General features: G+C 45.8%; 1 protein-coding gene across 1 annotated transcript in view; it reads left to right on the top strand.

Annotated features, from left to right (window-relative positions):
• Positions 1–26,734, top strand: part of LOC119169294 (uncharacterized) — a 135,799-nt gene that overhangs the window by 4,689 nt on the left and 104,376 nt on the right. The window contains exon 2 of the mRNA XM_075879211.1: positions 7,805–7,850. Coding sequence (XP_075735326.1) covers positions 7,842–7,850 — 9 coding nt within the window. The 5' untranslated portion in view covers positions 7,805–7,841. The remainder of the gene's footprint in view (positions 1–7,804; positions 7,851–26,734) is intronic.

The following is a 26,734-nucleotide window of genomic DNA, read 5'->3' on the forward strand; positions in this document are numbered from 1 at the left end:
CGGCGGCCATATCCTCCTAGAACGCCTTGTAAAAGGCGGAATTAATGCCATCTGGACCAGGTGATTTGCCCATGCCAAGATAATCGATAGCCTTCTCAATTTCCCCTATACTAATAGACATTTCCAATAAATTTGTGTCCTCAGCATTAAATGTCGGCATTTCTATCAAGAACTCATCTTCAAAACCCGGCTCCTTTGGTTCGCGATAAGCAAACAAGTCCTGATAATAGTTTTCAAAAGCTTTCATAATATCTTTATGTTCTCTCAATATTTTATCATTCCATTCTATCTCTAGTATGTCGTGAGCTCGCGCATATGCCTTTTCATCTGACAAGGCTCGCTTTGTCGGGGCTTCACCCACGAGGTATCTCTCAGCTCTTGCTCGTATAATTGCGCCTTTATATTTATCTTCTTCAAGACATTCAATTTTGTTTTGACAACCTGCAGTTGATGTGTGAATAAGCCCGGGTTTTCTGCTTCAATATTCACCAAATCATTTTGCTCTGCCCGTAGCTCACGTTCCTGTTTTCGAGCTTGATACTGCATGTAGCAACCACACTCTATTGCGTTCATTTTTATCTTTTGCTTAAATAATTCCCATCTTTCCGTGGCACTCATTTCACCACTGAGCCATGCCAGTCAGTGCTTTAAACTCGGTTCCAAACTGGCAGACTTGATGTCGGGAAAGTATTCGCGTTAATATGAATATTAAAGCGTTTTAGAGCAGCCCCGCCGCGGTGGCCTAGTGGCTAAGGTACTCGGCTGCTGACCCGCAGGGCGCGGGTTCGAATCCCGGCTGCGGCGGCTGCATTTCCGATGGAGGCGGAAATGTTGTAGGCCCGTGTGCTCAGATTTGGGTGCACGTTAAAGAACCCCAGGTGGTCTAAATTTCCGGAGCCCTCCACTACGGCGTCTCTCATAATCATATAGTGGTTTTGGGACGTTAAACCCCACATATCAATCAATCAAAGCGTTTTAGAGCATGAAAATAAGAGCCAGGCGTCACAAAATGCGAATTGCGTAACGACTGGGTCGTGCGATGCTCCTACTCATTAGAAAACTTGTTCTTAATCACATAATAAGTGTGGCACGTACCCATTTCCGGAATATTTCTTTATCGCCGTCAGCCACTGCATAAAAAAAAATACACAGCATTTCCAGCAAGTGTGTAGCGGATACCACGCTTCTGCAAAGAATGACGAAGGATAGCGTAGTGAATGCTCGCCTACTACACACAATTTTTGTTTATTTATGGGGCAGTAGGTACCCAGCAGTGTTCTTGTAGCATCCCAAAGAGTGTTTAGAAAAGGCTCTGAAAGGCCGCTCTTCTAGATTTCACTGGGACTGTGCTGCGCGTTCCGCCCACGCCTGGCGTTTTTCAACGACAGGAGCGAGAGAGAGAGCAACTTTGTTGATGTTCGTTACCGACGTGCGGGAGAATGTTCCCCGCGCCCAACCGGCTGTTCTAGGACAGTGCTTGATTTGTCCTCTACAATCACACTATGTACAAAAAAAATTCTTCGTGATTTTTTTTTTTTTTTGCAGTATGCATACTTGTTTGTAGACAGCTATGCACTTCAGTCTTACCGCTAGATGCGTTTTGTGAGTGGCTCGCCCGAAGGCCTATATGGATCAGAGTTTACCCCAAGAGAACAGTCTTGCTGTATTTTAATCCAAAAATTTAAAGGGGTCGTGAAATCGTCGCTACAAAACGACAACGTGGAACCGCCGGCAGCCACACACCAACTAGGTAACGTCAGCCTAAGAAGAGTAGACCTATAAGAAGAGAAAAGGGTTTAGGTATCGGCGCCAGCTTCGAGTGCAAACGCTTGCACGCAACGTTGGTCACGAGCGTCAGTGTTGGTCATCTGCGGGGTGTTTCAGAGATAGCCCCTGCCCATGGGTGTCGGCAATACATTTTTCTTTGGTGGGTAGGAGGGAGGAGGAGGAAGAACTTGTGGTGCACAGTGGTGGGTGAAGGCAGGGGGAAGGCACTGGTGGGGCCTAAGGAAGCAGGTGCCCCTTTTGCGACCCCCTGCTGAAGCCCATGCCCCTGCCTGTCACTGTTAACATGGCGGTCAATGTAGCTGATCCTAGATAGCTTCACTCGTTTTTATGTACAAACGAGATAAAAACTTTGCGTTTGTTGTTGTTTTTGCCATTGGGTATATGATCCAGAAAGCACTGTAATACACGTACATGTAATGTGCACAACAGAGCATTACTCAACAATTGCATGGGCCCTTGCTATCTGTAAGGGACCCAGTTAACTCCGAAAAAGCTCTAAGTTGGATTTTTTCCCAAGAGCCAATAAGCTATCTTTCTGAAAATCTCGCATGGATCGCTTTGTGAGTACAGTTTCGTGTTACGAATGAATAGCTGACAATATTTTGTTCCTTTTTGTACCTTTTTCCACCGCACGGGGGCATCTGCAGAAGTTACCTTCGAACGTTCAGTAATAATACAAACTAAGCAACACGCCAGTTCAGCTTGGTTTATGGTTTCAATCAAACAACGACACGTTTATCGTCTGAGAGAAGCCGGCTGTATAGAACTCGATTGCTTGCTTGAGCAGCTTATAGTGTATGCACTGAGGACAGGTAACCATTCCTTGATGAATGACTTCTCCGGTTAAACTACCGCCAAGAATGTTCATCAACATAATCGTCAGTCAGCTTTGCGATGGTTGCATTTTCGATGGAGGCGAAAATGCTGTAGGCCTGTGTGCTCAGATTAGATTTCGGTGCACGTTAAAGAACCGGGTCCAGGTGGTCGACATTTCCGGAGCCATTCACTATACGGCATCTCTCATATATAGTCATATGCTGGTTTTGGAATGGTAAGCCCCACATATCAATCAATCAACTGGCCACCATTCAGCCAGCATACGCGTACACAATAGCGACTGCACTATACACCACGCTACAGAACCGTCTGAAATGAAACAGACTTGTGTAGGCATGCGCCGATGAGTCGTTCGCGCATGGTGCGAAAATTTCTGCAGTTATGCGAAAGAACGAGTGCTTTACTCCACAAAGAGGAAAGTGCCCCTCCTTGTGGTGCTTCGTGCAATATTTGGCGAAGGTTTCGTCTTTTGAAGGATCCAAGAGCCCTTTTTGTGGTAACTTCACAGTTGCTCCGGAAAACTTTTAATTTAAGAGTGTATGTACGCGTGAACATCTCTGTGAGCTCATCCTTGTTGAGAGAGAGAGAGAGAAATAAGCTGCAGCTGCGCGCGTGTGTGCTTCTTTTCTGTCGGAGTCGTATTTTGACCTGTAAAAGATAATGCAAGTTGAATGAAGACTAACTAGCCCGACTCCTAATTAGGCCTTCATCGTGCAAAAAAAACCACGGTCTTTCACCTTGTCCAGGATCCGGTGGGTCAAGCTGCGGAGTAAGCTTATAGAAGCTGAGCTTCCCACTGTACTCGAGTCCAGTGCTTTCTTCTTCGCCACTTTGCAAACTGCTGTCATCGCTCCTATAGTTACCGTAAGCAAGGCTGATCAGATTTATCAGAGGCTAAAGCGCAAACCTTTTAGGGGCGAAGCTCCTTAAGGCGTGGGCTGTGCGTCCCCTGTATGTAGCCACCTCTCGTTCAGTTCTAAGTATTACGCTAGCCACCGCCCGATCTAAAGGGTACAGCCATATCCATCCGTCCGTCCGCCCGTCCGTCCGTCCAAAAGATGCAAGATGTTATAAACTAGACGGCGGTACGTGTAGTTGATTATGAAAGATGCGAGGTGTTATAAAATAGGAATGATGCCACATATGGCGCGTGTCATCGTTCGATATAGTGCGGCGACGTACGCTAGGGGGAGCGTTGCAATAAAATCGAGTGGGCAAAATGTACGGAGGATTCATGGTTTACTAGGTTTACCTCCGGAGCTTCGCCCACTCATCATCATTCACTTCGTGGATATGGCGGCATTTTTGAGACGTTTCTAGTATACGGCAGAACTAAGGCATTTAAAAAGATTGGTCTCAAGCATCGGCTCACAGTAGCTTCGATAAATCAGCGATGATGCTATTCATTTTTGATGAAAAAAAAAAACAATTTTACTGAAGCAGCAAACGCTCTGACTGGTCCATAAAGTGATTGCTTGTTCCCATTCATAACAAAGCAAGCACAAGACGCTTTCGCGCCGTCTATACTGTAGCGCGCTTTGCAATGCTATACAGTATACAAGGCGCGAAAGAGTCGCATAGGTGGCTCGCACCGCAAGGAATATCCAAGGACAATCGTCACAGCAGAAATTTATTAAAAAAAATTACGTTTTTAAAACATTCTCTGGCAACGTGTTCATTTCCTCGTACAATATAATTGAGTGATTACTATGGAGGAGCAAAACTTCACCTTAGTTGTTGGTTTCCCCAGCGTGCAGCTGAATGGGGCCACTGTCAAAACTAGGGCGGCTCAGCCCCCCCCCCCCCCCCCCACTCGGGCCCCCCTTGTCCCCATCCCCCCGGCTGATACGCCTATATATGCTACCAATTATCTCCAATTCGATTTTGTTTTAGCGAAAATCTTAATTTCGGCATCCCCCCCTAACTCTCTGCCGGCTCCTATAGTGTTTCTCATTCCTTGGTAATCACATAGTTATCTAATGACCATCGCGGTTCTCCACCCTACGCATTACATGCCCGCTTTTCGTCCTGATGTCGGCATTCATTTACTGGCTAGCCGGAAAATTCAACACATCCATCTCTATGGAACTAATTTGTTTTACGGTTTCTATATGGTTTTAACTAAAGGCCTTTCAGTAAACCTACAGCGTCTGAGGTGAACAAACAATGGATGCTGCCGACGTCCGTATACTCGGATATTCGTAGCGTCACCTCGGTCCGCGCGGTCGTTTCATTCTGCCGTCTCAAACGCGGCGGCTGTCCATTGTCAAACGTGGATGGACGGTCAGAGGCTCGCGGGCAGACCTCTGACATTTCGAACCCTTTGAAACAAACGGGTTGTCCACTTCAGGCGCAGCTGTGGCCACTGGCTCGGACCGCATAAGGTCACTCGCGCGGTTACGCGATCTGTGGCTGGCAGAATGCCTTGTGACCGCGTGGGATCAAGTCAAGCGTGGCGCTTCGTCTGTGGCTTAAATCAAATTCACGCTTAACGTCAAAGCAAGACGGTGTCCACCTGCACCCGTTCCTTCTCTTCCTATAGTAGTACACTTCGCCAACGGTCGACGGCAAGTGTTGCGGGCGAGTTGGTCGCTTCTGTACCTTCGGTATGTTTGTTGTTTACTCATCTGGGACCTTCACTTAGATGTAACCTCCGGAATGGGTTGTGATGTGCGCTGTCTAGCGCAAGCGTTGCGTCCCTTAGCGGGGCAGCTTTCAGCTTGCTGCGTTTCTATCACATCGAAAGCTGTTACGAGATCGAAATTCGGGCCACGCGCGGCGTCTAAGTGGTCCGCCACCGCCGTCAGTGTCCGTAACCACATCGCACGAAATGAGAAAAAAAAAACTAGTATCAATGACACAGTGAGGCTCAAACCCGGGTCCGCTGAGTGCCAGTTCAGTATTCTGCCACTGAGCGACGCAGGTGCTTGAGACTTGTTGGCAAACTTGCCTTAGGCCAACACGTGCACCTAGTTTTTTCTAGTTGGTGATGGCCTAACGCGATTCCGTTCCAGACATCAAGCCTGCGGGTCATTTTACAAACAAGTTCCAAGCATTGGCGTAGCTCAGTGGTAGAATACTGGGCTGGCACGCAGCGCACTCGGTTTGAATCCCATCGCACCATTGACGTTTTTATTTACTGAGATTTTTTTGTTTGTTCAGTACTGGTTACGGACAATGGTGATGGCGGCGGCGGACAACTACGGCGCCGCGCGTGACCCGTGAGCTGATCCCATAACAACTTTCGCAATGATACCAAACTTGGTATATGATATATGACATGAGTGCGTGACGAACATATGTTGCAGGTAATGTGTTTTTATGTATATCTGAAATACGTTTTATTAGCGTGGTATATACCAGATTGTACATGCATGCATGCAATGAAAACGTGCTATAAGTATTGAAATATAGATGTCATGACATGAATTGATCTCATTCGCCTCAATGACAAGCAAAAATATGCATGCAGCTCTTTTCTGGCTGCTTCGCACTGCATCAATTCCCACAGTGAATGTGATCTGCTGAATTTCTTCCTTTCTTTCTTTCTCTCTTTCTTTCTTTATTTGCTTCTTTGTTTCTTTCTTTCTTTCGCTTAATTCAGAAAAGAAATCCACGTTTCACTACAAAGCAAACGAATGAATTCGATAGGAACAAAATGGAAAGACGTCACACGAAGTTAGCAGAACACTTATCTAGCATTCGATCTGTCCTATTTTTTTTTTAAAAGCGCTGCCGTAAGGCATTACATACGGTACCGGGAGTGAAGTGGTTTTCGTGGTGTAGCCTCTTTCTCACTTCAAAGCGAGCAAGTTTCGAGAACAGAGCACGTAGAAAAATATGAGCCGCCCCTGCCCGTCTGATCAAAGTTCGCAGTTGCTACTCACGCGATATATCCCCCATCCCCTTCCGCCAACTCTTCATGACCCTTCGGCCAGCGTAGCCAGCCGGCGCGTTTAATCACTCCTTGAGCCACGCCCATCTGCAGCCTTTTCACGCTTTTATACGCACATAGAACAAGAAACGAACCGGGCAATGGTATCATTTCGGCTTTACACGGAACATTACGGCAACGGCGGTGGCAATCACGCAGTGTGCCTTCAGGAAATCGACAAAAAAAGCCAGGTATGTTAGCCATAATAGCCACTCCTTCAGGCGCGAACTATGCTGCACTGTCCATAAATGTCTAAATTTCATACAACACATTTATAAGGTACTCTTTCTTACATTCCACGAATGAAAATTAATAAATACATCGTTTTGCCAGCTTTGCTAATTAATCTTAATTTGTGTGTAATTAAATGTTTAATTATATTGCTAACCGTCACGTTCGACTTTTGCGCAAAGAGAAAGAAATGTTGGGCTCAAAACACACACAGTTCGTTTTTGACTGTGTTCATCCAAAGAAAAATAGTAATTATGAAGTTGGTCCTGCAGGGAACGCGGCGCGTTGATTAACTCGTCGGAGTTCTAAGTGCCATCATCAAGATGATGGGTGGCAGTCATATGCAGCACATTGCTGTAATCTCAAGGCGCGTCGAGTGTGCTGAAGGTTCAATCGATCCTATGTACAATGTATATGCTCCTTTCTTTCCCCCTAGTCCGAGGACCATGCAGGTACAATAAACGAGTTGCGTTCGCATATGTGGACACTGCGCCTCAAAGGGATGTATCGAAAAAAAAAAAAAAACAGACGCAGACAATCACTGCGGTTTACGAACCGCTTGGATCACTTCTTCACGAAGACATTTTTTTTTTTTCGCTGTATACACGAGATAGGTGGAATATTCGTTGGAACATTGTGTGCGCTTCTCTGGAGCGGACAGCAATGAATATTTCTTTTGCAGTCCACCTCGTTTGTGGTATGGTTACGGTTCTCGGTTGCTGACCCGAACGAAGGTCGCAGGTTCGATACCGGCCGTGGCGGTCGCATTTCGATGAACGCGTAATGCTAGAGGCCCGTGTACTTTGCAATGTCAGTACACGTCAAAGAACACCAGATGGTCAAAATTTCGGGAGCCCTCCACTATACAACGTGCCTCGGAATCATATCCTGGTTTTGGCATGAAAAACCCAATATAATATAATTTATTATTATTTGGCTTGGTGTATTAACTTTTTACAGTACTTTTGTATTTTTCGGCGTACACATTAATGAACGTACTTTTTACTCCACCAGGTGAAAGTACGCTACGCCAACCTCCGAGGGACGTGCTATGCTGCTGGTGAGTGAGGCGACATGTACACCCTTTATCGTTTTGTTTTGTGGAGTCTACCAACTGCTTCTAAGAATCTCATACAGATGTGACAGTGCTCAAAAAGGCGAAGTGGGCCGCTTCAATCTTGTCTGCTATAACCCTGTAATAAAGGGGCACGACACCTTTCTTTCGGAGTTGTGTTTACGCGGATATGCGAATCTTCTGTATGCATATATTCAGCAAGTTTGAGGTTCAGCAAATTCTGGTAAGATATTTTACTTTGATGTTAATGTCAATTTCGCCGAGGCACCCCCCTACCGACATTGGCAGAAGCTTGACGTCGACTACAGTACGAATTCTGGTGAATTCACGCGGCAGCCTGTCTAGTTGTGATGAGGTCAAAAAATTTCTAAATAACCGATTGTGCGTCACCAGTGTAAGCCACACTGTGGAGCGGCCTTGGAAACGCCACAGTATCTTGCGCGGGCACATGACGAAAAGCTCACATCGTGTTGTGACGTCAGGGTATGGTAGGAACAAAAACTAGCCTATAAAAATACAGCGTCATTACTTTTTCAGGGGGCACTCACATAGCAATAAATATTTTAGGCTCTTGAAGGCTTCGCTTTTCATTTCACGCAGGGAAACGAAAACTGAAAATTTTTGTGCCAGCACTCCTTTAATTATTCTGCGTACTTCGGTAGTATTGTTTTATGCGTATGCATTTGTTTTGTGATGTATCTATAAGACAATGTTCATGGAGAAGTTATGGCAAAGTTTAGCTGTTCGTATGAGAGAAACAGTGAGTTTACCAATGCCAATTCATTGTTTTTTAGATTTCATTTACCTTTATCCTATCTTTCCGGCCTCTCCCCACCCCCTTTTCTTACCTGTCGATATAAACATTTAGCGCAGAACGGAAGTTATCATTTACTCTAACAAATCATAGCATACCCATGGAGGGAATGATGATGAGTGGTGCGAAGCGTTCGTTCGTGCATCCTTCCATGCTTCCGTCCATCCATCCATGCTTCCGTCCCTCTGTGCGTGCACCCGTCCGTCCGTAAGTCCATTCTTATTTCACACACTTCTATTGGACCAGCGCAACCTAGGAAATGAGACGAAAAGTGGTGATGAGACAGCGCCATCTATTATTTAGTTCGGGAGACACTGCCAGTTACGCCTGACAAAGGACAAGGCTAGACTAAAAGGGATCTTCCCCCCTAAAAAAATCGCAGCATATCCACGGACTGAATGACGAGTGGTGCGAAGCGTACGTCAGTCCATCCGCCCGTCTGTGCGTCCATCCGCCCGTCTGTGCGTCCATCCGCCCGTCCGTGCGTCCATCCGCCCGTCCGTGCGTCCATCCGCCCGTCCGTGCGTCCATTCGTCCGTCCATCTAGTGAACACTCTAAATACGGCTATCTCGAGTTTTTTCACCATATATTCATCATATAGAAGTACCGTCATCCAGCGGAAGTGTCAAGGACTAAACGAGAGGTGGCTACCTACTACTATGACGACTACTACTACTATATGTATACTGCATACGTCGTGGACGCACGACGCACGGCATAAGAAGCTTCGCCCCTAAAAAGAAAAAAAAACGCTCCCCCCTCCCCAAAGAAAATTACGAGGAAATGCGAATGCATTTTTTGCGCCGAGCAAGGGTACGGTTGCCGTCGGACATTCGCCTTCACCGACTTCTGCCATCGCCTTGAGAGGCGCGCAACCAGCGAATGGTCGACAGTGAGGCGCGCGCTTCACTTTTTCGGATGGGAGAGTGGGGCGCAGGGAGCAGAGAGAGTGAACGGCGAGAGAAGGAGCGTTGAAGCACTGCATTTGTCATTGTACCTCACAGCCATAATGTCAGCGTCTTATCAACACAAACACTTGAAAAACGCTGGCAGTGCAAACGGTACAAAAACGTTTCAAACGCTCGGCATTGAGGCGGTGGCAAGTCACGTTCAAGTCAAGGAGGTGGGGCCTCCGTTTGCTAGGGGCGAGGAGAAGCAAGCCTGCCTGCAGCTGTTGCTGAGAGCTGACGACGCCGAAGTGTGACACGATGGGGGCTCTGGTTGCTAGGGACGCGCGCGCCCGCAGCTGTTGCTATGGGAGAGGGTGGTGGACGGGTCCCGATGGACGCCTGACATAGCCCCTTTCAGGAAATGCATTTGCATTTTAAAAAATATTGTCACCGCATTTGCACGTTTCACTGCAAATGTCGTCGAAAGACGATAGTCTTGCATGTGGAAAGATTTAACACAACGTTAATTTGGTGTTTTGCGCGAGAAAATTGGTGACTTGTATGCTGGAAGCACTGCGTTAGACAGTCTCGATCAGTGCAGGGAAGGCGAACGAGCGCATCGAGGCACGTTAGACACGAGTGCTAGCTGGAAGTTATCTTCCAACACGAAGGAAGACGAGCGTGCCCACAGAGAAAGATGCGCACCTGTCTCGGAGGCGATAAGGTCATCATCATCATCATCATCATCATCAGCCTGACTACGTCCACTGCAGGACAAAGGCCTCTCCCATGTTCCGCCAGTTAACCCGGTCCTGTGCTTGCTGCTGCCAATTTATACCCGCAAACTTCTTAATCTCATCTGCCCACCTAACCTTCTGTCTCCCCCTAACCCGCTTCCCTTCTCTGGGAATCCAGTCAGTTACCCTTAATGACCAGCGGTTATCCTGTCTACGCGCTAAATGCCCTGCCCATGTCCATTTCTTCATCTTGATTTCAGCTATGATATCCTTAACCCCCGTTTGTTCCCTAATCCACTCTGCTCTCTTCTTGTCTCTTAAGGTTACACCTACCATTTTTCTTTCCATTGCTCGCTGCGTCGTCCTCAATTTAGGCTGAACCCTCTTTGTAAGTCTCCAGGTTTCTGCTCCGTAGCTAAGTACCGGCAAGATACAGCTGTTATATACCTTTCTCTTGAGGGATAGTGGCAATCTACCTGTCATAATTTGAGAGTTCTTGCCGAATGTGCTCCACCCCATTCTTATTCTTCTAGTTACTTCAATCTCGTGGTTCGGCTCTGCGGTTATTACCTGCCCTAAGTAGACATAGTCTTTTACAACTTCAAGTGCACTATTACCTATCTCGAAGCGCTGCTCCTTGCCGAGGTTGTTGTACATTACTTTCGTTTTCTGCAGATTAATTTTAAGACCCACCTTTCTGCTCTCCTTGTCTAACTCCGTAATCATGAGTTGCAATTTGTCCCCCGAGTTACTCAGCAATGCAATGTCATCGGCGAAGCGCAGGTTACTAAGGTATTCTCCATTGACTCTTATCCCTAACTGCTCCCATTCTAGGCTTCTGAAAACCTCCTGTAAGCACGCGGTAAATAGCATTGGGGAAATTGTGTCCCCCTGCCTTACACCCTTCTTGATTGGTATTCTGTTGCTTTCTTTATGAAGCACTATGGTAGCAGTTGATCCCCTGTAGATTTCTTCCAGAATGTTTATATATACTTCATCTACGCCCTGATTCCGCAGTGTTTGCATGACGGCTGATATTTCTACTGAATCAAACGCCTTCTCGTAATCTATGAAGGCTATGTATAGTGATTGGTTATACTCTGAGCATTTCTCTATTACCTGATTGATAGTATGAATGTGGTCAATTGTTGAGTAGCCTGTTCGAAATCCTGCTTGTTCCTTTGGTTGATTGAATTCTAATGTTTTCTTTACTCTGTTAGCAATTACCTTTGTAAATAGCTTGTATACTACAGAGAGCAAGCTGATCGGCCTGTAATTCTTCAAGTCCTTGTCATCTCCTTTCTTATGTATTAAGATGATGTTAGCGTTCTTCCAAGACTCTGGTACTCTTCCCGTCAGGAGACACCTCGTAAACAGGGTGGCTAGTTTTTCTAACACAATCTGTCCTCCATCTTTCAGCAAATCTGATGTTACCTGATCCTCACCAGCAGCTTTGCCCCTTTGCATGCCCTCCAAAGCTTTTCTGACTTCTTCTATCATTACTGGTGGGGTGTAATCTGGGTTACTGCTAGTTCTTATAGTATTAAGGTCGTGGTTGTCTCGGCTACTGTACAGATCTCTGTAAAACTCCTCCGCTATTTTAACTATCCTATCCATATTGGTAGTTATTTTGCCTTCTTTGTCCCTTAGTGCATACATCCGACTTTTGCCTATCTCAAGTTTCCTCTTCAATGCTTTGACACTTCCACCGTTTTTCAGAGCGTGTTCAATTCTCTCCATGTTATACCTTCTTACATCGCATACCTTACGTCTATTAATCAACTTCGAAAGCTCTGCCAGTTCTATTTTATCTGTTGTACTTGACACTTTCATGATTTGACGCTTCTTAATTAGGTTCTTCGTTTCTTGGGAAAGCTTGCCAGTGTCCTGTCTAACTACCCGGCCTCCAACTTCCACTGCACACTCCGTAATGATACTCGTCAGATTATCATTCATTGTATCTACGCTAAGGTTGGTTTCCTCACTAAGAGCCGAGTACCTGTTCTGCAGCGACACTCTGAATTCCTGTACTTTCCCTCTCAGTGCTAGCTGATTGATTGGCTTCTTGCGTATCAGTTTCTGTCGTTCCTTCTTCAAGTCTAGGCGAATTCGAGACCGTACCATTCTATGGTCACTGCATCGTACCTTGCCAATCACTTCCACATCCTTAACGATTCCAGGGTGTGCACTCATTATAAAGTCTATTTCGTTCGGCGATAAGGTGTAGAACGCAAAGCGACGGGCAGGCGGCACCGCCGTATCGTCTTAGCAAAGCGTTGGAAACACTTGCATTTTAAGTGTGAAGCATTTCGTAGCGATATACGTAGCATTTACGATATACGAAGCATTTCGTAGCGTTTCGGTAGCTTTACATGTACCAAACTCGTCATTACGCGACGCAAACGGACAACATAGGTAAATGACCCATCCAAACATGATAATAATGACATGCGTGTCATGTAACAACATGACTACATGCCACACTGATGATGTGCTCACGGCTGTTTCGCTCGGTTCACATATGCCAAATTTGGTATTACGTGACACCAATTGATGACGAAGGTATTTGACTGGTCCAAACATGATAATCATGAGATGCGTGTCACGTGAGAACATGACTACCTACCACAGTCAAGGCGCCAATACATTTCGACGTGACGCGGTGTGCATGCTCGCCGGCTCTCATTTCGTCACGTCACGCCGGTGTTGCTACGCCAGGCACCGGTCTTGCCATATACTTGCAGGCGCGCACCGCGCTGCGTTGCTTTGACGCATGTGCGTTTCAGCGCGTCCGGCGTCCCTCTGTCACGAAAAGAGAGAGACGGAGTTTTGTCTTGGTAACGCATCGGCGCGAAGTGCAGCATGTAGCATTTTCTGCCGGTTGCCGTCGGGCCGCGCCGACCGACGCTGGGTCGCGCCTGGCGTCAGACTGTAGAGTGCTCGCGTTTTACTAACGTAGCTTCGCTGTGCCCAGCATGCGCGCGCGTCAACGCTACATTGGAGTATATTGAGCCCTTCATGATGCGCTCGCGGCTGTTTTGCTAGCTCCACATATACCGAATTCGGTGTACTTGACGTCAATGGATGACGAAATATATGACTGGTACAAACATGATAATCCTGACACGCGCGTCATGTAAGAACCTGACAACATACCACGCTCATAACACGCTCGCGGCCGTTTCGCTAGCTCCACATATACGAAATTTGGTATCACGTGACGTGAATAGATGACGAAGGTAAAGGACACATCCAAACATGACAATCATGACACGGAAGACATGTACGGCATCATTTACCTCCACCTCGTGACATTGTGCTGATTTTAAAGTGACATAACAACATTTTTCATTCGTGCTTCGCAAATCATCGAATCGCACTGTACGCCGGGATCTGCCAATTTTTTTAGCATCGCGTTGCACCGTCAGCGCAGCGTGATAAACACTATGGTCTTTAGCATTATATATCTCTACCTTCTCTAGTATAAAGACAAACCAACAAAATAATGACGTGTTAATATGGTGCCTCAGATATCCGCAATAATTGCTTTTTTATCGCTTAGTGTCTTTCGGGGTATCGTTATGGCGGACAAACAGACAATTGTACAGACAGCCATGCAGACAGATCAAAATTTTTGCATCGAAGTACCCCAACAAAGACTATATCGTCTTTAAAAAAGAAATGAGTATGGGATTCTCTTTTCGGTAACTCCTGACTTGCCACGCATATGACTCTCTGTAAGAAGATTTCGCGCCCCATGACTCCTGGGCTGGAGTACAGGGATGACCTAAGAGATAATATGAATTATTATTATTATTATATGTTGGATTTAACGTTCAAAAAGCCCGATATGATTACGAGAGACGCCGCAGTGGAGGGCTCCTGAAATTTCGACCATCAAGTGTGTTTTTTTAACGTGCACTCACATCACACAGAACACGGGCCTCTACAAATTTATCCTGCATCGAAATGCGACAGCTGCGGACGGGTTCGAACCCGCGACCTTCATGTCAGCAGCTGAGCACCTGAGCCACTGATCCACCGAGGCGGACTCTCCATAGAGGGTTCATGTGTTTCCCTAAAGAGAGTCAGGTACGTGGCAAATCGGGACTCGCAAAAAAAAAAAAAGATTAGTAAAAGTTGTTTTCTTACTTTTTATATTATCTTGTGTTCCCTAGTCAATGATCAATTATTTCAAATGATGAGTTTTTCAGTAGGTGTCTGCGCGTGCGTAATTTTCGTTTAAAAAACACTGTCCTCTAAAGCTGGCTTTCCTGCATGTGGTATGTTTATGCGGAGAAGCCTATTTCGACGACGGTGCTCTAATGCTCGGTGTGTTTTCATCACTATGAATAGGCGCATTTCAAATATGAATAATAATAATGGCATAAACTCCTGTGAAGAAATACAGCTAATGAAGGAGCATAAATATACATGGAACTTGTAGTAATAAATAGGGAATGTTTCCATGCTTTAACATAAAAAGAAAGTGGCGGGCTATAAGTCAGTGTGCTTTCATGGACGTGAAAAAAACTAAAGGAAAGGAAGATGCTTGATAAGGGTGCTCGGGTATGACGAGAAACTCTAAAACAAAACAAATAGATACACGGAGAACAAGAAAAATATTTTAGTAAGGGAAAGAAGGCTCCGGAATAGGAAGCCCCGGGGGGCTTTTTTCTTTTATTTTGTGTGTTTTTAAGTGTTGTTGCAATCCTTATTGTTCGCTAATGTTCGGCAAATACTTGTCCTCTTCAAATTTTTTTTTTTGTTACGAAGAACACCAACCCTTCTGTTCGCATTGCTTCATATTTGCTTCCTGAAGACAAAAAGGGGGAGCACAAATCTGCTCGCATATCAGCGGAGCGCGGACCACGCGGTGCTTTGTTTTGCTTGGTGCGTCTTTTGTGGGGTGCCTTTTTTTCGGCGTAATTTGATTACTGCGGCGTTCAAAACAACTCATCTCGCGCCTCACTCAAGATTGACTGACCCAGCTTCAAGAAAGAAAATATTATATTTCCAACAGAGGCCAATGGTGGCAAGTTAAGCTTACCTTTTTGTTGTGGCAGGAAGCCATCCCAAAAAAAGCATCCCTAAAGATAATGAAATATAAAGGAGGCAAACATGAAAGGACTGAGAAGCGTAAGCAAGTGCAGTTTTTTTTTATCTTTGCGTGTTGTTCTGAAGGAGGGCGAGAAGAAACGAGAAAATAAACAAAAGTATCGTGCCTCCGGTGGTTAGAGGCAGCTTGATGAAATAATAACTCGAGGTACAAGTATGCATTGTGTACGTGCTCATCAGGAAACGGGTGCGCTGATGCTCAAGCGACTCAATAATTCTAGGGGCCCGAAGGCAGTGTTGTTCGGAGTGCGCGATTACAGCTCGTGGCTGACAAAGATGCAATTAGTCTACGTGGTGACAAAGAAACTGTACTGACCGTGCCGCTTGCATTAAAGAGGAAAAGAAAAGGCCCAGGGACCTCGTCAAGGCAAGAATACGGCGTGCCGCAGCTGTACCGTACGGTTCTGCGATCGGGAGCTTTACGAGTGGCTTCCAGTTGAAGTTCGCTTGTCACGGTGCGGTGAAACAAAATGCGCGGGATAGTTCTACTCCACGCATGCGTGTACCTACTTTGCAGCCAATGAATGGCCAGTTTGAATACGCGTCCGTCTTGGCGCTTCAGTAGGTGTCTGCGCGTGCGTATAACTTTCGTTTGAAAAGACTGTCTTTTAAAGCTGGCTTTTCTGCACGAAGGGTGTTTATGCGGAGAAGCCCATTTTTGACGACAGTGTTCTAGTGTTCGGTGCGTTTGCATCACTATAATGTGAATAATAATAATAATGGTGGTATAAATTTTAATGAATAAATACTGCTAACAAAGACGCATAAATAGACATGGACAATTTGTCATCTTTTGGGACACCGAGTTGTATAATCTTGAGCAACAGCTTGCACTGGTAATGATTCCCGTGGGGGTGATGTTTGCGCGTCACACGTTTTCAACGCCTAATATAACGTTCACTAGCAGAGTGCTAGTTTCAAAGGTTGTACATTGAAGTTTACTGACAAGAGTTTCAGAGATTAGCCAGGGCACACTAAAGCAGCATGTCGGGCCCGTCACACGTGCGCAAGAATAGGCCAAACCTAACAGTCGCGTCCAGAGCTCTCAGAACGGGCAAGAATTGAGGCGGTTGGTCCGAGTGCCTTAAAATTGGAACATCACTTTTCTTGGCGATTCGATTGCGACCCTATGACGAGAGGCACCACCAACGCATGCGATCTTTATTGCTGACCTCGCAGTCCGGGTTGAATGAGTCGAAGGCTTCGGGATTGATGATGTTAAGAAAAGCTACCTTAAAATATTTCTGTGTTTGAAGCATGCGGGGCGTCGATGGCTGAGCACAATTAAGTTTTAATCGCATGTTTTGGACGACGCAGAACTGTTCATTCTGCGTGTACTTATCTCCTCCCACACAGAGGTGTAAGCAGACGTTTTTTTTTCTGTGGGGGGAGTGGGCACTTTTTTTATTATGTGGGAGGGATCACCTCAATACGGTCATTTTTCGCTCTGTGTGCCTTAGCGAAGAAAATAATTTTTAAGGGGGGGGGGGGGGGGGTACGGGCCCGGTGTGCAACGTCTTGGCAAGGATACTGCTTCCTCATGAAAGCACAAAAGCGCCAGTTAGTTTAAATCTTGGCGCGCCAAAAAATGACTAGAATGATGTATACTTGAGAAACGGGGCAACTTTCGGGGTGCTTCAGTTTGAACAGAAATGCACAGAGCCACGCCGCATGCAAAGTCCAGTGCTTAAAAACAGAGTCGTTCAATTTCTGTCTTCGCATTCTATAGGCATGCCTGCGGTGTTCTCGTTGTCAGCCGCAGCGTCTCTCATAAGCAAACATCTGAGAGCAGTCTTTCATAAACAAACGCAAGGCAGCCTCGGAGAGGTATCGGTGGAGTGTCTCCACACTCGGCCTGGCTAATAAGCGGCGTAAAAAATGCACCCCGGACCTGGGACTTAAGTAAGCCTCGGTCCGCGAAGAGCCAAGCAGTAACTGGATTAAAGCCGTGGGCATCATTGCTTTCGCATGCATGCTGGCATCACTGTCTACTTGTGCATGCAAGAGATTTGGGTGCACCAAGGCATTTCTTTCGGCACGTTGTTGTGTGTACATGGTTCATTTATTTTCTCTTTGCTTTGTTTAACAGCGGGATTTTTTTGAAATCTTGCTTTTATTGCAAACAACGGAGCTGGAACTTACAAATGTTTGCCTGTACGACGAATTAAGAGAAGTGTCGGTGTCTGTTTCACCTGCTCATCCCCCTCTCTCCAACATCCCTCCCCTAAAAACGCCTTTCATGTTTATCCTGTGAACTGAGAAGAAACTGTACTGGAGTATGATAACATCTTTATTTTTATCAATCAAAATCGATTGAATCGTTTGGGCTAACCTTCTGCACGAAGTTTTCGCATATTTTGCGGCTAAAATTCGACAGTACGTATACGGTATAGCAGCTTCTAGGGTTTCGATCATTATCAATGCGCGCATTTCAAATAATAATAATGATAATAATTTCAAATGTTAATAATAATAATAATAATAATAATAATAACAATAATAATAATAATAATAATAATAATAATAATAATAATAATAATAATAATAATATAAACTCTCGCAAAGGAAACTCTTAGCTGGAGACCTCTCAGTAAAGTTCCTGACTGACTTATATTGGCTGCTATATACTTCGAGTCACATTTCGTTGTCTTCTTTAACGAAGTGTTCATATGCATGTGTTCACCTCTATGATGAATGTTTTTGGTGTAGTAAATTAGACTCCTAATTCAGCTTATGAATTTTATTTCATAAAACTGTACGCTTTCACTGCGTCGAGTCCTTGATTATAGGTGATCCACGTCCGCCTAAATAATCATCGTATGGCCATTCCTTTTAGCATATAAATTCTAGAGCTGAGCTTCATGTTCAAGTCATCGTTCGTGAAGCGTAAACCTAACATAATGAATTGAATCAAATCGTGTCCAGGATTTGTAAATGACCAGGATTCGAGCACATTTGCACGTAGCGCCATGACTGGTCAGTGACAGCGGTGACCTACCATTACTACCGTTACTGTGCCAATAACAAATAGGATAAAAGGGTCATATCTGACGAAAAAATCACAGCATATCCTTGAAGTGAATGATGAGTGGGGCGAAGCGCGCCCGTCCGTGCTTCCGTGCGTCCGTTCGTTCTTGCTTCAGTCCGCCCCCGCGGCCATCCGTGCGTCCATCCATCCATGCGTCCATCCGTCTGTCCATGTGTCCATCCATCCATACGTCAACGTGTCCGTCCATCTGTCCGTCCGTCTTCTAGTCCTTCTGTCCGTCCGTCCGTGCGTCTATCTAGTGAACACTCCAAGTATTGCCATCTCGCATACGCTGTGGCACATACCCACTTCACGCGTCTATCCATCCGTCCGTCCATCTGCTAGTCTGTTCGCCCATGCGTCCGTCCGTGCATTCATCTAGTGAACACTCCAAGTACCGCCATCTCCCATCTCGCATCCTGGTGGCTACGTACGACAACAACGGAGCATGGACAGACCAACGCCTTAAAGAGCTTCGCTCCTAAAACAAGTTACCGAATACGACTCCCCGTTATATGCAGTAGAGGCCCACTAGAACGTTCTTAGGAAATTACAATGTCGCACTACAAACCACGTGGCTTCCCAGAGTGTTTAAAATTTTACAATAGGATGCCATGTATTTCCGATGGGCGATCTTCAATTGTCCTGGTAGCTACATGATTCGTATAGTGAGATACTGCAGTTTTGACAGAATGTTCCAGTTGGTCTCTGATGCATATAACCGGGATTAATTTTCGGTAACAAGTCTTTTTCGTCAGATATGTTTTTTTTTCACTTCCAATTCAGTTATGGTAGGACGCCGTTGCTGCCGCGGAGAGATGGTGCCACACACAAATGTCCGCAAATCCTGGAAATGACAATGGCTATACATAAGTAACAAGCATGGTAATCATACAAGTATAAAGGAAAGTCTATCGCCAGAAGTTGCTTAAACTAGTGCATTACTTAGTATATAAAGTGACGCGAAGTAGTTCTGTAAATTACACTACCATCAATATTTCATTTTTATTTGACAAATACAAACGTATACTGTCAAATCCGGTGTGGTTGTCATTATCAACCAGTTAATAAGTACTACGTGGTAGTTGATGCCTTTGTACAAGCTGCATAGACATATCGAACATGTTATCATAATCTGTAGCAATTTTTCTAAAATATACTTGTGTATGGCGTTATGCTTGAGTTTAAAGAAAAGCTAACAAATAAAGGAGATCGTTGCTCGACGAATTATCCCTCACTGAACTCTCCGCTTGGCAGACACGTCTCTTAGGTATGTTCTAATTATTAACTTGATCTTCATACCTTCAACCTTGATGCTAGAACTGAAAGATAGTTTGCTGAACTATGTAACTGCGGATCATCGGCCTCTTAAACAGTTCTCAAACTCAAGCTTTATAGCCGTCGCTCATAGTGGCATTTTGTTTCAAGGACTTGCAAGTGCTCAACAGATTTCCCTGTGTTAAACTTTCAGATATTCAAGTGCATTCCACTTTTGTTTTTCTTCTTGTACTGTCCTCCTTCAAGTCTGTGCGCTTAACACACATGTGTAGTCTTGAACAGGGGAAGGGAAGTTGATCAAAAATTCGTTACGAACAACCTAATCAAGACCGCATCGCAGTGAATGCAAATTAAATATAGGGTCATTATTTGTAGTATTTCAGTCGTAATTGGCAATTGCAACCTTAATTTGGCAGCCCAACCGAATCTTTGGAAGCTTGGGAAGAGTACGGCACTGTGTAAAGATATTGGTCCTTCAACTAAGTTGCTTAAAGTTCAATAAACCTTTGCAGAGGGTTAGCTCTGAACTCTTAGTTTATCTTTTTATCAATTTATTGTCATAGCACCGAGGAAAACAGGATTATAGACGTGGTCATGACAATGCTATCGAATGCTTCTAGACATCAAGCACGTTCACGTCCTTACTAACATAATTTTTTTTTCATTAGTTTACACAATCGTGTGTTTCTGGAGGCTCGCACTGGTGTGAAAGTTTCGCTAGCAGTTGTTGATACGATACAGTCTGCAAGGAAGCTTCGAAATTGCATTCTACGTCGTAAACTAAATCGAGTTTCCTGATTTAAGCATTAAAAGTTCTCTCGTCTTCAGCTTGTACACACTCTCAATCATGTCCTACTTGACGTGATAGATATAGCCCAGAAACTATAGACTGTTCTCGCCTGTTTTCCTGGCTATATCCAGGACTTCACCCAGGATCTCAGTAAGACTGCACGTTGGTATTCGTGGTGGCGGATGCCCTAGTTGCAGATTTGTTGCTTTTTGGCTTCTTTTCTCGCCAAGTCACTTGTGGGATTTTCCAGTCACTCTTCGTGTTTTACGGTTGCTTTCATTTCTTTAGCAAATAGTTTTTTCTTTAGTATGTTCACATTCACCAACACGGTGTTTGAAGATCACTTTGAGTAGTCTGGTGTTGTAGCTAGACATACTTTGGGGGAATGGACAAGTAACGTTAATCATTCACTGTCAAACGTGCACATATGTTCAACTGGGCGAGGACTACCTTGGAGAGAGAGAGAGATAAAGATGCAAGGAAAGGCAGGGAGGTTAACCAGACGCACATCCGGTTTGCTACCCTGCACTGGGGAAGGGATAAAAGGGAGAAAAGAGGTTGCAGAGAGATGAGAAGGTACACACAATCACGAGCACACTCGGGGAGCACACACAGTCTACAGGCGGTCGGTCAGGTTTGTTGATTTTAGGTAAATTAGCAGTGCTTTAGTTGCTTTCTGCGCAACTGAGGCAGATGCCCAAGGTCCTAGTATCTTCTGCACACAAAATGGTCCGGGGTCAAGCTGATTCAAAACCATCCGGAGCTGGCATCGCTGTGTGTCGTAGCAAGCGCAACTGCACAGGACGTGTTCGATGGTCTCTTCAGCTCCGCAGTAGTCGCATGTAGGAGTGTCTGCCATACCAATGCGAAAGGAGTACACCTTTGTGAATGCAACACCCAACCAAAGGCGGCATATCAGTGTCGCATCGGAGCGGGAAAGTTGTGATGGTAGCTTTAGCTTGAGCGAAGGATCCAGTTCATAAAATTGACACCTTTGGAAGCTGGTAGACGACCAGAACGTGCGTGTGAGATCTCGAACCAGCAGGTAAAGTTGTCTTACTACTCTGGAGGCAATGTTAAAAAGTAAGCATGCGCTTCCATTCGTAGCTGCACATGTTTTCTCTCTGCATCATCAATTAAAGTGATTTTTCAGCTTGCCTTCGTGTTTGAGGGACATTTCTTGTTATAATTAAAATATATTTTCAAAAATGGGAAAAATGGGAATATCAACTTCATTCGGGCTCCTTTCCGAAACTCGCGCCAATTTTTTGGAGTGGGGGGTGGGGGGGGGGGCTTTTTTGGGACTGACAACACTGTCCCGTCGTAACACAGCCCTCTTGTATAAGCTTAGAGTTGACTCTGTATCAATGTGCGAACGATTATGTTGCCAAGGACGGGCGGGGACTTCAGTCCGTTATGTACGTCGTGTAGCACCTTTGAGACACATCATTTGAACTATCTAGATTGTCCTGCATTTGTTCTGCAGCGAGCACTGACCATCGAGGAGCGTGGACTTAATGGACTTCAAAGCACGACCCTGGTTAGTGACTGCCTGGAACATGGGATGCTCGGCATGACCCGAACCATTGAGCCATGTTAACTTCTTTAAACGAACCCGAATTTGCCTCTCCTCGGTGCATTTTTTTTTCATGCGGCTGCCTATTTGTGTTTACGTCGGTGTGGTTTGTTTTTTTTCTGTACTGTTTTCGCTCATTTTCTTTCCTTCTATCTTCCTTTCCTCTGTGTTACCGCTTCACGAAGGAGCAGGCAGGCGTTGTGCTCCTCGGAGTGGCACTTGTCAGCCTGTTCCCTTCCTATTTCCTCTGTATTCCTGTTTTTTTTTTGTATTCAAATCAGGTAATAATGATATTAATAATACTAATAATAACATGATGATGATGATGATAATAATAATAACCACTGACATGCTTGAAGTTTGTACTAGTTATTTTACATTGTGACAAGAATTCATGAACGTGATAGCGTATGTACAGCGAATTCCTATAGATAGCAGCGTTTTTATTACTGTGAATCAATGAAAAACAAACAAGAAAATTGAGCAGTCCTGCGAGATAGAGAGAGAGAAACGTCTTTATTCACAAAAGCATGAAGAAGGAGGCCGTGGTCCTGTGAAAAACTTCAACTTAAACAAAATATAGTTGTAAGGACGATCATAACGGTGGTTACGAATGCTTTCTTTTTTTTTTTCAGAAAGTTCACCTTACATTTGCATGCTTAAGATGGAACATTTTCATTTGTGCCTCGCATCCCTAAAAAACAACAAGAATGCGCTCAAAGCTGCGACGTCCTAACTGCGTTGAGTGTGTTCTCTTATTGCTCATGACAACAATAATACGACGATTGTTTGGGTTTAACGTCCCTAAATCACGATACGATTATGAGGGGTGACGTAGGGAGGGGCTCCGGAGATTTCGAACACATACGGTTCTTTAACCTGCCCCTAGATTAAGGTACACGGGTCTCAAGCGTTCTCGCCTTTTTCGAAAGCGCGGCCTTTGCTGCCGGAATTCGATCCTGCGACTTTCTGGTAAGCAGTCGAGTACAGCAACCACTCGGCCACGGCGGTTGATGTTCAACAAAATGCGCTGATGGGGTAGCTGGAATGAATCAGCGCCAAAAATCGCGCAGTAGTTGGTGAGCTTTTTCAGCGCAAAAACTACACCACAAGACTGCAGACAGGACAAAGCCCTTTGTCCTGTCTTTTGGTGTAGCTAAAGGAGCACTACGGATACCCTTAATATGATGTTCTATGCCGTTCTTTCTCTACCCCTGCCTGATCTTTCTCCCTCCTTCTGGCATATCTTCTCGTAGCAAGAGGGCCCTCCGTCTCATGAAATCTTACCCTTCAATGCAGTCATGACCATTTTCCTTTTTTGTTGCTGCAGAAAAGCATAACTTTGCTAGCGATCGGGGCGAATGTATATACAGTGCCCCAAACACCTGAAGCCTCTGAATAAATTATCTGCGCCTCTGGTATGCGTGAACAACGCAAGTCGCACCGTAATACAGCGCAGAGTTGACCTTTGAATCAACGTTACTAGAACCAGGTCCTGGTTCTAGTAGCGTTGCTTTGAATGCCGTGCTACTGCTTGCTGACGAGACAAATACTCTGCAAAACATTTTTCAAACGTCATCGTCGCATAACCACGAGCTCAGCCTAAACCGCCTAACTCAGCCCGACTCTTGACCAGTATGGCCGTTTCTCGGCGCTGCCGTAAGATGGCGACTGCGTTCGCTCTCCCTCCGCAACTTGCCGGGTTCAAATCCCACCACGTTCCGCTGCTGACAGACACTAGCGCCACCTCTGGACCGGCGGCAACGGCATCCGTTCTGCCTGGGGCCTACCGCAGTCGCTGAAGCCGCCGCAAACACTTTCCAGATTCTCGCATTATCCTCCTTGCCGTTCCCGCCAAGCCACCTCCTCTGAAAAGGGGACAGTCATATACGCAATACTAAATAAATAAGGAAATGGCTCCGAGACAGACAAAACACAAGAGGGTGGTGGGAAGAGGTGGGAGAGACGTTCGAGGCGTCTCAGAAGAAATGAGATAAGTTCGAAGGAAAGGGGAGCAAGGGAATAGAAGGCACGCCGGAACAGCTCGGAAAGGGTGTGCGGGTAGTCTGGAAAGGGTGTTTCGCTCATGCAGAAAGGGGGAGTCGAGACGGGGGTGAGAGGGGTGCCAGGAAGCGAAAACCAGTTTCCTCTTGGGGAATGAGTGAGACACTTGCGTCGGCACGCAAAAAAAAGTAATGAGAGAGAGCGATAGAGAAATATATAGTACAACATGCCGTACAGAGCAAAAGAAAGAGCGGTGCTTGAAAAGCAGAGCCCTGCGATGAGAAGGTCACTTGCGGCCGTGGAGGGTTCGACGAACTCTGCAGCAAACGTGGTTTCCCCCGAGACAAGCCTCTCGCCCCTTCGAAATGTTGTGGGGGTGGGAAAGACCACAAGTGTAACAAGCTATCAAAGAAGAAGTAGCGTTTTCAGTAGAAGATGAACAGCGCAGAGAAAGCGCTGTGAGAGTAGTGCCGCCCGGGTGCAGGTCTTGGCATCGGTCGGCCATGATGGCGGGAAGAAAGGGAAACTCCATTTTCTCGCGACCTGCGCGCGCTCGGCGTGAAGCCGTGACCCGACGAATGCACTTGTCTCGGCTTGGAACGCGGCCCTTGGTATGCTGCCATTCCCGCGGGCTGAACATGGCGGCCGGCAGGGCTGCCCTCCCGCCACAGCCTTGCGTCTCGACCTGCTTGTCACGCAGCGAGGCGTCTTGTCCACAATAGAAGCCTGGCGGTTAGGCACAGCGGGGCTGAACATCGCCTCACAAAAAGCCGGGAGTAATAAACTGAGCGACTGGTTGTCCGCTGCGTGCGGTCTGCCAGCGAGGGCCGACGTTCAAGTTGCAGGAGTGAGTGGCGCGATTCGGTAGGTCCTTGTAACCGCAGTAACGTGTGGACGTCTGGAAAATGAGAGCTTTTGTGCACTCGAGTGGGGGAACTTCCTGTTCATTTACTTTGCGGCTTTGTCGCAGCTGGAAAAGAACGCCAAGGCCGAGTGGCTTTAGTGGCATCTTGTCCACTCGCAACGGCCTGATTACGTGGCTGCAACAGGACAGAAGTTCAACAGTAAGTTTCTTATCGGTTTATACCCAAAGAGCAGACAGATTACCACCCCTTGTTCGCATATTATGTTTTTAGTAGGACATACAATTATGGTTCTAGATTGGCGATTGAGTCACACGAATGTTCTCAAGGTATTGAAAGTTTCGTGAAAAAACAAGAAATATTTTCACCTATGGCAATCTTCTCCTTACATGCGCACAAGCACAAGTATAACGTAACTGGTCTTAGTCGTCTTGACGTAGACGGAGCAGCGAATGACTCAATAAATTATTCTAGTAACGTTGAGTGAATAAAAAACTACACATAAAAGTGCATGCAAAGCCTAACGCTATAATTAATTCGTGGTCATCGAAACAAGGTGCTCTTGGATGATATAGTCTCCGGAGCCATGCGTAGTAAAGCAGTTCGCGCTGAGTGAGGTGTAGAAAGAACACCTGTAGTCCGAGAATGACGCACAACGAATACGTGCCCAGTCTTTAAATATCGAGTAGTCTACATCGTGCGATATATAAATCAGATATGTAGCTCTAAAGACTGCGTCAATACAAACTCCAGACTTGCATCAATAAAGTCCCACTTAAGGGCTGAGTAACATCTATGTACATTTTTTTTCTTCAGGCGTGCATTCACCGTAAGTCATCTAAGATTACCCTGATTGGGCGCTCTCCAATTCGGCTTTCCGTTTCATATTTTACATTGGTGCACCTACGTCGCTCACCCTTCATGCGATCACGTTCCATGTGATCGGCTACACTGCATTCAAGCAAGATCCTAACTGCCTGTGCATGCATGGGTGTGCGAGGCAGTGAAGGTGTAACAGACACGCTAGTACACACATCAGCATCGTATGCATGGTATGATGCCATCTGTGCAACGTTTGGTATTCGCACACAAGGCGGAGAATCTTCTCGCCCAACCGTTCCTTTTTTCCCTTTTCCCTCTTGGTATCCACTTATCGCATACAATAAGTTGATAGCAAAAAGGAAAGGGGAAAAGCCATGCATACACTGCTCGGGGTCAGCACGAGCCGGCTTCCCACTTGTGAATCATCCGTGACTATTTCCGTTCTTTAAAAAAAAAGAAAGGTCTGGTAACAATAACCACCGTCTCGAATCGACGCAGCAGCGGGTTTCCTTTCGATAATTCACGCTCTCTCAGAGAAGTTTTCGCGACGCAGCCACTTTTGGGGACAACGGCGTGTGTGGATGTTAAGTTTTTCCGGCCGTTATATGCTGATTTGGGGAGTACAGCGGCGGCAAGGCACAGGAAAACCGCACGCAGCTAGATTTGACGCACAATGCCCACTGTTTCTGCTGTTCGAACTCAGAGTGACCTTTGACCCCGTGGCTGGATTTTTACCGAGTCTCGCAAAAAGAAGTTCACTGCCCTCAGTTTGCGCGTTGCAGCCCTTGTGTGTGGTGCCCGTTGGGCATCCCCACGCAGATGAGCCAGCGACAACGCCTTGGGCGTGCTGCCACAAATGCTCGCATCATTGTATTCCACACCCGCTTGATTTCCAGGAACGCGCCGATCGACATCCTCCGTTGGTAGGTTGCCCGAATTTATCAAGGC

The sequence above is a fragment of the Rhipicephalus microplus genome, chromosome 2 (genome assembly GCF_043290135.1).
Source record: "Rhipicephalus microplus isolate Deutch F79 chromosome 2, USDA_Rmic, whole genome shotgun sequence".
Lineage (NCBI taxonomy): Eukaryota > Metazoa > Arthropoda > Arachnida > Ixodida > Ixodidae > Rhipicephalus > Rhipicephalus microplus.